Raw genomic sequence first — 12,591 nt, forward strand, 5'->3', positions numbered from 1 at the left:
AACGACAAGGGGAGTCAGTTCATGGACTTAATGTCCCATGTTTTCAGTTGCAACTTTTACAAAACTTGGTTTATCGTATAAGTAAAAAAAAAAAAAAAAAAAAAAGCGTCAACGCAAGTCTTGCCAGGACACACGTTTGCTAATCTGAATCTGGTTAGTTTTGTTAGCAAAATAGCAATTACCTTGTTTTTCAGTTAAAGCAGGAAAAGCACAGTTAAACATTAGATAAAGGAATTGATTATTTCATTTATGTTATCATACATGTTACACTCTTGTTTAATAAGTCAAATGTCTGTAGTGACGGTATTTTCCAAGTGGGAAAGTAAAATTAGTAGGCTATTAGTAGTATCAATATCTTCATGTATTACACTGCTGTTTTGCTCAGTTCTACAGACAATCTACAACTCTATTGTTTGTGGCCAGAGAGAACACAGACTAACCCTACATTCACTTGGTGTCAGGAGAAGCTGAAAAATGTTTTTAGTCTGGGAAATTTATGGAAGGTTCCATAAATTCAGAACAACAACTTGAAGGGGAGATAATGTTGGTGCTCGACTTGCCGCTATGACAGACTTGACATCATATTACACAGCAACATGGAGGATTAATGTAAATGTTGGTTTGATGGATTGACATTTGACAGTTTTAAACCATACATAAAACAATTTTTTTCAGGCTTCAACATTTGTTTTCTTTCTATTTTTTGTGCCATGAAGAGCAAAACTTTTAGCATTTAAAATATAGGTTTGCAGTTTGGTATCTAAGAATATTTACAACAAAATATGTATTTTTTTTCTGTACGTTTCTTTGCTGACATCGAAAACATTCCTTCATTGTCGTTTCTTACATGTCAAACATGCTAAATATCATATCTCTGATGCTTACATGGCAACCAAGAGATTTCATCCGACGTGGAGGGTCAGGGTCAGTCATGTGAACACTTTTAGCCGGAAACTCATTGCCAAAAACTGCTGCACGTCACCAAATCTAGGCCATGTAGTACAAGGTGTAGACAGGATCCTGGAAGTTAAAAACTCGATTGTTTGAGTGAAAAATTCCACACGATTATGAAACAGCAGTGTGAATAGTTTTAAAAACTCACATTTCTTCAGCTCTTGTATATTTCTCTCTAAATATTTGCTCTCTCAGTGTTATCTACGGTAGTGTACCGGAAGTAAGCATACAGCTGATGACGTCTCTGTCTGCACCTTGGTTAATGTTTTGCTCTTGATTCACCACCAGGAAGCGAGAGTTTGCTTCACAGGCTAGCTGTTACCTTACGCGATGAAGGCACAAAAGAATCGAAAAACATAACATTAATGGTTGTAATTTGATAATAAACGACGCTATTAAGGAGCCGACATACTAAGTTTAAAGACAAACATCGTTGTATCTAAGCTCGTCTCCTGATTAGACTCGTAGCTAGCTTGCTATTTAGCCATCTGGCAGACTGTCGCTCGCTAACATTAGCAGTTGCTTACCGTTAGCAAGTTGATTTCTGCCTGGTGATGGCTGTGGCACATAAAGGTTGTGTTTTGGCTGGATATTTACTCGTACTACTGCTGACTGGGTGTAAAGCGAGGATACACAAGCTTACCCTGACGGTAAGGCTATTATTTTATATTTGACTAATGTTTGCTTGGGAGCTAAATTTGTTCGCTGGTTAGAGTCCCCTGAGCGGTATTTTATTAGCTAGCTAGTATGTGTTAATTAGCTTTGACAGAGGATGATTCAAACATGGTGTCAGGTTGTTGTGATAGTGTTCGACTTAATAAGAAGAAAAGTCACTTAGATGTAAAGTAACAGCCATTGAATCCCACTTGTACGGTTACATCTGGTTACATGAACTTGAAGAGTCAAATGACTGAACAGTTTTTATTTTGTTTATCTTTCCAGAATGATACTCGGTCTGCAGTCGACCTCAACAACTTTGGTTTTTATGCCAATGGCACTCTGGATGTCAACCTGCATTCTCTGAGCTTCAAAGAAAAAATGGTGAACTACAGCCAGAACCCTGTAAGAAGTGTTTGTTTTAAACGTGTGTATGTGTGTCTGCAAATGTAGGCTATTTGTGATTGTTGGTGTTATTTTCATCCACATCATGGTAATTCTATGCTAAATTCAAAAGGTAACTGGACATGGTTGCTCCTGAAGACGTTTCACCTCTCATCCGAAAGCCTAACAACCCATCAACACCAGAGGGTAATAACGGCTCTTAGTGATACTAGGTCAACAGCTCAGGTTAACGACTCACCCTTGATTACACATCTATTAGCATACTAATAACCTACAGAGGCCTATATTTCTAGCTCCGTCCACAAAGTCAGTTTAGAACTGAAGAAGCCTTTCGGATGAGAGGTGAAACGTTTTCAAGAACTTCAACCAAGTCCAGTTGTCTTTTAGATTTAGCTTAGAATTACCGTGACCTGGATGACATGAAATATAGAGTTTCACTTGATCAGCCATGGCACATTCTGTTTAATAGATTGAGATAACATTTAAAGTAAATGGTAAATGGACTGTACTTGTATAGCGCTTTTCAAGTCTTGCGACCACTCAAAGCTGCTTTTACACTACATTTCACACAATCACACACTAAGTGCCAATCTCCAATCAGATCTATACCCATTCATACCTGATGGCTATGCCACAGGGAGCAATTTGGGGTTCAATGTCTTGCCCAAGGACACTTTGACATGTGACTTTAGCAGTCAGGGATTGAACCCCCAACCTTCTGATTGAGAGAGGACCGACTCCACCACTGAGCCACAGCCCCCCCCTTAAGCTAGTGTATCAGGGCCATATAGCTAACTTTATTCTGATTTTGCACTTGAAATAACATCAACAGGAAAACTGACCTCCAAACAAATGTATCTCTTTTATATGTAGATCATAAACAGACCACATCATATCGTCAAATGACAAAATGTGACAGTAAGGTAGCTTGCATTTTGACATTCATTTCGTTATGTCTTCAGATGTCAAAAGCCCCTTGTCACATAACTTATGGATTGTTTCTTCCTACATGGGAGAGCGTGGGATACTTGGAGAAAGCTGAAGTTGCCAACCTTGTTCGGATAATAAAAAAGATAAATACTTACACATTTTCTTTTTGCTAAACATGAAGCCAAGATTTGCACTGACACTGAGTACATTCTTAGACAAAAGATGTTTTTGAATTGGAATTGGGGCTGGTAGCTGGAGAGGTGCCAGTTCCTTTCCTGGGCACTGTTGAGGTGTCCTTGAGCAAGACACTGAATCCCCCACTGCTCAGGGCGCATGTCCATGTGCAGCCCCCCTCACTCTGACATCTCTCCATTAATGCATGTCCACAGAATCCTGTTTGTGCATGTGTGTATTCGGGCCTATGTTTGTGCAGCATGTTTCTAATAACAGAGTGAAAACATTTAATTTCCCCTCGGGGGTTAATAAAGTAAAACTTCTTCTTCTTCTTCTAATAAAAATTATCTTCAAATATCCACACTTTGCGTAGTTGTTAAAAAGTAGGAGAATAATATTATCTCAAATTTCTAACAAGACAGTTTTTGTGTTAACAGAAGAATCACAAACTACTGACGTAATATGTTTCTAGCTGGTGGGATGGTTTCACTTTGGCAACAGGAAGAGGAGGTAGAAAACAGTGAGAGCTCTTAGATGGTGCCTCAGTAATAATGAATGTAGTGTTTATATGCCTCGGCCATGAAGAGTGAAATATTGTATTTCCTCAGGAAGTCGGATGCTTTCTAACCACGAACTGACCACATTTATAAAACTCTCTTTAGGTTGGTTTCAGCCTCTCCAGGTCTCGCGTGAATGGAGTGTTGTCCTACACAGTGAGTACATCCAATCATGGTTATTATCATACTTGCTTCGATTAGTCACACTATTATGCTATCTTATGGCTATTGTTAAGTCTTAAGCTTACTTTAGAAGCTCATACATCAGGCTATTCAAATGACCGGGTAGGTCTAGTGGTAAGTTCTTTATATTTGATTATTTGTCTGTTTGAATTTGTTTCTCTCTGCAGGCAGAGGAGCCGGAGATTTGCCCGCTCACTCTCACAAATGTGGCCGACAAAGAGCCTCTCATTCTTTTTCTCATTGATGTCAATACGCTCAGGTGTGTATATTACAGCAGCACCTTTGTTAATAGGTTTATAACTTTGCACTGATGGTCTAACGTGTGTTTGATTGTATGCTCTGTGTGTGCTGTGTTTGTGTAGTGTCAATGTGAAAGCTATGGGTGATCAAGACAACCTCCTGATAGCAAAGCCAAAGGCTGACGCACCTAAAGGTAAGAGTCCCTTTTATAACAGCCACACCTGTATCCTGTGAGAATGATAAAATAGCTGAATTCCTCCACAATTTTATTCAGCCAAGGAATGTAAGCGAAAGTTTGGTGTGTCTTGTGACTGTATTTTATTTTCCTTTAGGTCAGAGGAAAACTAGGGACGTTCCTCCTGCTGCTGCTGCTGCTGCTGCTGCTGCTGCTGCTGCTGCTGCTAATCCCGGTGGTAACCAAGTTCCAAGTTCAAAAAAATCTGACATTGAGAACGACAATGAAGCCATACCAAATGATGAACCACAGGAAGCCAAGAAGAATGGAGATGCGGCAGGAGAAAAGATGAAGCCTGTCGTAGAAGAAAAGACGAAGCCTGTTAGTGTAGAAGAAAAGAAATCGGAGGAAAAGGAATTCCTGGTGAGATGTGTTTGCGTGGGTTTTTTTTGTGTGAGATCTCTTCATGAAACCAATTTCTAATCTGTATCTGCTTCCAGCTCGGGAAGACCAAACAGCTGACTTTAGCTTTGGACAAAGTAAACGACCTCTACAACTTCAGCGTAAGTTCAGCTTTCTCACTCAGCCAATTCTGACGTGGTTAGCTGCTGCAGGACATTTGAACTCTGTCCCTCTTCCACAGTTCCACATGGTGGTCGGCGAGCTGGCGGAGGGTCTGTACAGCCTCAAGTTCCACTACTGTAAGAACAGGATACCTGGACCCAAACATCCCTACTCGTTCACAGTAAGTTGCGTGTGTTTCATGTTTGTACATGCATGTTCAGGTCTGTGCATGTGTTAACCTGAATGTTTCCTCTGCAGGTGGAAGTGACAGAGACAAACCCAGGCGGCTACCTGTCTGCAGCAGAAATTCCTCTGTCTCGCCTTTACATCGGTATGGCCGGTGTCTTCTTCACCGCTGCCTTGGTCTGGGTGTACACGCTCATGAAGCACAGGTACACATGCATACAGGCGCACTGAGTTAAACACTTACACCGTTGTAAGATTTTACAGCTTCCTTATTTAAAGATCACTTTGCAGAGTTTGTGGTGGAACTATTTCTTTTTTGCACTATTTTGCTTTGAGCTCAATGCTAACAGCAGCTTACCAAGAAGCTCACAATCACAGCGCTGAGATGCAGATGTGGAGAGAATGTTATTTCTCATGTTTTAATTATAAAAAAACACAAAGTACCGCTGAGACTAATTGCAATGTAACTACTTTTGCAGGGATTTGGTCATAAACCAAAACTTCCGACAAATAACGATTTCACACAATGAACTGTATGAAAGCTTGATGAATCACAAACATCATTACATATTTCATTGACATAAACTGGAATGTCTTTCCAAATTTCCATTCAATCCATCGTATCGAATTACGTCTAATGGACGTTTTTCACAACAGACATTTTGGCATGTCATTGCAGGAAGTGGACGTAGCAACGTAGCAAATGATTGTCATCCATTGTTCTTGTTGACTAACATTGGAGGCCTCAGATGAATCAGATTCACAAATACTTTATTTATCAACGGGGGTAAATTGGGGTGTCACAGTTGCTCTGACACAGAGAGAAGCATGAAAATGGGCTCTATGGTGATTTAAATAATAATGTCAGAATTGAATTGAATTGCCAGAATAAGAGTAAATACAGTTAAATTGTTAAGTACAGCAACACAACATTGTTAATTAACAATATAAATGCCGTATGTCAGATTATTTCACAGCGTCTGATTATTGCACAAGTTGATATCCAGTTTATGTACAGTGTTCAGTGCACAGTTAAAAATACGTGTCTCAGTGTCAGACAGTCAGAGGGAGGAGTTGTAGAGTTTGATGGCTACAGGCAGGAATGACTCTCTATGGCGTTCTGTGGTTGCTGTTGTTGCAACATTTTAATTACAATGTAGCCATCTCTAAAGCATGTCCTGAAGTCACTTGTTTTTTGTGCGCAAAATAAGACACACCTACAAATAATCCCAGAAAGGTGCTATAGGTTGCCAAAAATCCATCCATCCATTTTCTATACCGCTTATCCTGTTCAGGGTCTTGGGGGAGGGGCTGGAGTCTATCCCAGCTGTCATTGAGTGAGAGGCGGGGTACAACCTGGACTGATCGCCACCCAGTAGAAACAGACAACCTTTCACACTCACACTCACACTCACACCTTACGGGCAATTTAGAGTCGCCAATGCACCTAACGAGCATGTGTTTGGACTGTGGGAGGAAGCCAGAGGGAACCCACGCGTGCACGGGTAGAACATGCAAACTCCACACAGAAAGGCCCACTTCGTTCGAACCAGAAACCTTCTGTCTGTGAGGCGACGGCACTAACCACTGCACCACCGTGTAGCCCCCGTTGCCAAAAATGCCACATGAGAACATTCCCCACACGGTCTCACTGCTGTGATTTGTTCAGGAATTCCCAACATGCTTGGACCTCAAAACCAAATATGATTGCATCGATCAATGTAGTGGCACCAGTTCACTGCTATAATATGTGTGCTTACAGGTACAGCGTGTTCAAGATCCACTGGCTGATGGCAGCGTTGGCCTTCACCAAGTCCACATCACTGGTTTTCCACAGTGTAAGAGCACAGACACCACCGAGCCACAGAGCCTTTTGTCTCTCTGTTATTTATCTTGTATTTGGCTTTATGGCGACGTCTCTGTTATCTCTGTTTATTCTGTCTGTGCAGCTCCTTGTGCTCACAGCACACCCAGAGTCTTTGTCTTTTTATGGACCCTCTCTATCTCTCTTTATGTCTTAGATCAACTATCACTTCATCAACACTGAGGGGCATCCTATTGAAGGCTGGGCCGTCATGTATTATATCACACACCTGTACGTACTGTCTCACCAGGATATGAAGCATAAATTAATTCAGGACTCTGTTTGGTTTATTAATTTGTACCGTTTGTATTGATGTACTTTCCAGGCTGAAGGGCGCTCTCCTCTTCATCACACTGGCATTGATCGGCACAGGCTGGGCTTTTGTGAAATACATCCTGTCTGACAAGGAGAAGAAGATCTTCATGATTGTCATCCCTCTGCAGGTGTGAGAAAACAGAAGTTGTGTTTTGATCATTTACAGTGAGTGGAGTTGTTTGGTTAATCCTCCTGCATGTTGTCTCCAGGTCCTGGCTAATGTTGCCTACATCATCATCGAGTCCACAGAGGAAGGCTCCAGCGAATACTATCTGTGGAAGGAGATCCTCTTCCTGGTCGACCTCATCTGCTGCGGAGCCATCCTCTTCCCCGTTGTCTGGTCAGTGTGTGTGTGTGTGTGTGTGTGTGTGTGTGTGTGTGTGTGTGTGTGTGTGCACTGTCTAATGTGTATCAATTCCATTTTCCATTTTAAAAAATCCATTGAAAATTTAATAATGTTTTGAGACTCGTGTTTACATTCTAACAGAGGCTAGTCGTGATGATAGGGCCTTTTTGACATCACAGGTCACTTTCATTGTAATACAGCCTCCAAAGTTACCCATTTTAGTGCACTTTGTAGAAAGAAAAACCTTTTTTCATATACTGAAAGCAACAGGAAAGACTTATTGTTGCTAGACCAAAAGAAATGCCTGAAAATAGGTGTGATGTTTGGCTGGAGTGCAGCAAAATCAGCCTATCAGGGGACATTTAGTCATTCAGAGGCTCCAAACCTCTCAGAGAACCCACATGAATAAATCGACAAAAGATTAGAAAAAGGCAAATGATCAATGTAGTTTTGATGACAAATTAACTTTTGCTCGACGCTAACTAACATTTTCTGTATTTGTCTTTATAGGTCTATCCGCCACTTACAAGAGGCTTCCAGCACTGATGGCAAAGGTGAGAGTCCTGGTAGGCTGGATCCAATGACTGTATATAGAGATGGACGACTCGTCTCCATCTGCTCTCATTGGACAAAATTGATGCTAAAATATCCCCCATAATAAGCGCTGCCATCTTGCGATGGTGACGTCATTTGGAGCCAGAGACTGCGCAGTAGAGATCGCTCGGTGGAGGCCGTAGCCACTTCCGCAAACCAAAACACACACTTAAAGGAGCAATTTGCCCCTGGAAAAAGCCTCTTGTCAGGCAATGGCTCAGAGTGCTACATAATCCGAAATACAACGAAAATATACCGGTGGATCGTCTAAAAAATCTTCAGGTCTGCAGTCTACATTTCAAACCTGACGATTATGAACGAGACATGTGATCAGAGGCGGGCGTCCTATATTGATAAAGTGTAGTTTAGCGAACTCCCTGGCCTCCAGAGGTGGAGGTTTTCCAGGGCCCTTTGGAGAAGCAGATAGCGTCCTCCAAAGGCACAGAGCCAAGTTGCATTTTTTCCTACCATTATGGCATTAGCTCTCCTGCAAACTCTGCAAACTGGCCCTTTAAATTACTGATAAACAGCAAGGATCCGGCACGTCGGCGTATTTAACAGCAGAACAGCATCTTGTGTCTGAAGCAGACGTTCACAGGTATGGAAACTTCAGTGACCGTAGTGATTGTTTTAGTTACGTCTCCTCTCGCCGATCCTCCTCTACTCGGAACAGATCGGCTGCAGGAGCCGGATTTATCAACAGAGCTGTCAATCATCCTTTTTACAGCATCAAATAACTAATTAAAGTAAACTTGTCAGAAGAATGAATACTTGGACATAAATCAGCATGATAAGAACTAACTATGATGACAGAAACCATGTTTGAGAAAAATGTATTTGACGTGTATTTTGATTTTATAGTTTGACTCATGTCCCATCTGTTAACACGGAGGAGGTGGGCTTTATGACCTATACTGCAGCCAGTCAGCAGGGGGAGATAGAGAGGGTGTGGCTTCACGTTTAAGGAGCTGTCATGTCGTCCTTCTTTTTATACAGTCTATACTCCAAAGAGTAGGTTGTACGTTTTTTGAGATTATTATGTTTTAATAAACTGGGTCTTTGTCTCTTTTAGCTGCCATGAATCTGGAGAAGCTCAAGCTCTTCCGGCATTACTATGTGATGGTAAGAAGGAGTTCTGCTCAGCTTTGCTTGCTTGCTTTCCTGCTAAATACAATCAGATTGCCAACATTTAATGCTTTAAAGTTCTTGATGATGTTTTTTATTGGCATGACTTATTATTCTTAGAGTAAATCATTCTGAGTCATGGCAGTTGGCAAGGCGCCTCCAGGCTTCTCATTCAGCAGAGTCACTGCTGCAGGGCCAGAACAAAAGCTGATAATGGGTATCATTATACTTGTTGAAAAGCAGGTTTTACAAACCTCGAGTAAGATAGTGCTGTTAAGATTCAGTCAGATTAAATACTGCAAATAGTTCAAGCATCAAACTGCCAACTTTTTTTTCATATCTGAAATTATTTTTTCTTCCTTCCAGATTGTGTGTTACATCTACTTTACAAGGATCATAGCCATTCTGCTCAAGGTCACCATGCCTTTCCAGTGGCAGTGGTGCTATGAGGTAAGACAAAATTTACAAGAACAACATGTCTTTATTACTTCAGAAGGTCAAACACATCCTGCTCCGTACTGACTAAACACTAACTGGGCAGATTTGGCTGGGAGTTTTACTGGGATGTTTGCCATTAACATGTTTGTGCTAATACTTTTAATGCCCTTAATTATACAGCAAATGGGCAAGGTCAACTGTAAGCAGTGTTCTCCTTTATATTGACACGCGTCATTAAACACACCCACTCTCGTGTTTCTTCAGTTTCTGGTGGAGGTGTCCACTCTGATCTTTTTCGTGTTGACGGGCTACAAGTTCCGACCAGCGTCCAATAACCCCTACCTCCAGCTGCCCCAGGACGAGGAGGACGTGGAGATGGATGAAGTGTAAGTAGACTCTTATCACACATTTTAAATGCCTTTATTTGCACGCGTATCTCACACATTGTCTACGCAGGATGCGTTCAGGTGCCATATGTAGCGTAGCTCTCAGAGCACGACACACAATGACTGTTACTTGTGGAACAGAAGTATATAAAATTAAAGTGTGATCAAAAGACAGATTCAGTAATGTTGCTCCTCTCTGTCTCTCCCTGTGTTCAGAGTGACTGAGTCTGGTGCACTGGAGGGGATTTCCAAAGTCAAGAAAACGTCTAACGGACGCGATCGCCAGAAAGAGTCCACCTTGTGAGCGGGAAGCTGCACCTTTGGGGCAGGAGGCCAGGGGACATAATAAACATCCCCAGGGATACGCGTGGACCAAGGCTCCCCAACTTCACCTCCACAGTGACGGCTTTCTGTTTGAAACTCTTAAAGTGGTTGCAGCCCACTGTCTGGCTATGCAAAAAAAGACTCACTTTGTCGGACGCTCTTTGTCTCCTTCGAGCACTTCACCCAGAAACTCTGAAAGCCACATGGACGGGTGGAGATATGGAAAGGAGCTGTCATGCTCTTTAGTTTCCCCTCGCTCTCTCTCTCTCTCTCTCTCTCCCTCACTCCCTCTCTTACTCTCTCTCTCTCTCCAAAGATAATTATCATTTTAGAGGAAGCCTTGCTTTCCATCGTGTTTATATCGGCTATTTAAAAATGGTACATCTGCTAGCCTCTTAGCTGTACCTCTTCGTGTGTGATGTGAGTACACGTGAGTGTGTGAATGTGAGAAAACACAACATTTGAACACAGCTGTTTTTTTTCTCTTCCCTTCGGAGACATGGCCCGCACTCAGGTAAAAGGCTAATCAATATATATTTCAAATTTAGGCAACTATCTACACGTGATGTTCCTCTTTCCACTGTTCAGTGGTCAATGATGTCCCATCGGTAACTCCATCCCTACAGAGGACGGTCGCTCTTTTCTTTTACATTTGATTTGTACATTGAAATATCTGGATGTCAGAGGTTGTCTATTTCAATATATTTACTGATTGTATATTGAAATGTTATATTTCAGTATTATGGTTTGTATTGGAGAGGCTCTTGCAGTCTGTAACAATGACTGCTGCTGTAATTTAGTGCTTAAGTGGTTGAGGTCAGTGGACGAGCAGGTTTTTGAATCATTCTCCCTACAGTGACCCCACTTGTCTTCAAAGACGGCCTTGTTTTTTCTCTCTTTATTTTGGCCACATGCCGATGTGGGCGGAGAAGTGACCTAACTGATAATTTTTTTAATTTGTCTGCTTTGGTTTTACCTTCTTTGCTCTTGATGTGAAGCTTATTTTATTAATTATTGATGACTTACTGGTGAAAGATCAGATTTGTGTGTGCTGCAGACGGGCGGGCGGGCGGGGTAGACGGCCATTTGTAAATAATTTACAGAGGAAGACTGTTGATAGAAAAGGAGGCACATTACACTTTCATAAGAACTGAGGCTTTACAGACGGTTATAACGACACAGGCTCAGTTTCAATGAGATTTTTTGATTCCTTTATTAAAACGACGGGAAGGGTTAATGTGAGGAATCAAGGAAAGACTACTGAGATCTGACCGCAGACACTCCTGTACAGAGCTGCACAGAGTTTACAGACTGTTACCGTGGTGACAGCAGTCTCTAAACCATGAGCAGAAAAGGTTTTGTGCTTGTTACAGAGGGATGTTTGATATCTGTGTGAGCTGTCACAATAAAGCTGGTGTTCTGGAAAGGAATTTTTTATGAATGTATTTTTTTTAATCTATGTTAACAGAAAATTTAAGTGATTTAGAGCTGCTTTCAAGGTATAATGTCGAAGATTTGAATGTGTCTATCGCCAAATGAGGTGACTGAGCCTATGGCCCACTGATGAAAGCCTTTGCATTTGCAGTATATAGTTTTATTAAGGACTGGGTGTCTGTGGCGACATTCGCGGAAGTAATCACAAGCGGCGCCCAGTTAGTGACGTGTGAATCTCTGATCCCATCGGCTATAGTCTGCCCCCCGTGAACTTACCGGGCGGTAAACAATAAAACGACTTCCCGTCAAGACTTCCTTTTCCGCTTGCTGCATTGTTACAGCAAGAGAAACCGTTCTACTTCTTGTGATTTACTTATTAACGGGTCTTACCTTTGCCGAAATGTCAACATTGTGATGCAGATTAGTAAGAAATAAAAATTCAAGCTTTGTCAGGTCTGTCCTCAAGAGGAGAAGAAAACTTTTAAAATGCTCGTTTGTTAAACAGAGGTCGGATCGATCTGATGCAATCGAGGAAGTCAGGAAATCTGAACGCTGAACGGCTGTTGTGACACAGCGTCAAGGGAATTTATCTCAAGTTGAATTTTAGATCTATAACAGATTGTTAGCTGTTAGCATGCAGATGTCTGTTTATAGAGATTAATAACAAGCTCAGATGACGCTGATGGGAGACGGGATGTCATTGCGGTGGATTATGTTCCGCTTTTGCTCTCCTCGCGGAC

At 41.7% G+C, this 12,591-nt stretch overlaps 1 protein-coding gene across 1 annotated transcript; it reads left to right on the top strand.

Moving 5' to 3' along the window:
• The first annotated feature begins 1,251 nt into the window (after window positions 1–1,251).
• LOC138595140 (protein GPR108) lies at window positions 1,252–11,847 on the top strand. Its single transcript, XM_069666480.1, has 18 exons — window positions 1,252–1,604; window positions 1,897–2,016; window positions 3,783–3,833; window positions 4,028–4,119; window positions 4,223–4,293; window positions 4,433–4,698; window positions 4,776–4,838; window positions 4,919–5,020; window positions 5,098–5,231; window positions 6,788–6,863; window positions 7,047–7,120; window positions 7,215–7,332; window positions 7,414–7,544; window positions 8,061–8,104; window positions 9,217–9,266; window positions 9,636–9,719; window positions 9,972–10,093; window positions 10,310–11,847. The coding sequence occupies exons 1-18, from the start codon at window positions 1,509–1,511 to the stop codon at window positions 10,395–10,397; spliced, it is 1,782 nt and encodes a 593-aa protein (XP_069522581.1). The 5' UTR covers window positions 1,252–1,508; the 3' UTR covers window positions 10,398–11,847.
• The last annotated feature ends 744 nt before the right edge of the window (window positions 11,848–12,591 follow it).

The sequence above is a fragment of the Semicossyphus pulcher genome, unplaced genomic scaffold (assembly GCF_022749685.1).
Source record: "Semicossyphus pulcher isolate SPU_LCO1_2020_fin unplaced genomic scaffold, fSemPul1.0.p SCAF_17, whole genome shotgun sequence".
Classification (NCBI taxonomy): Eukaryota; Metazoa; Chordata; class Actinopteri; order Labriformes; family Labridae; genus Semicossyphus; species Semicossyphus pulcher.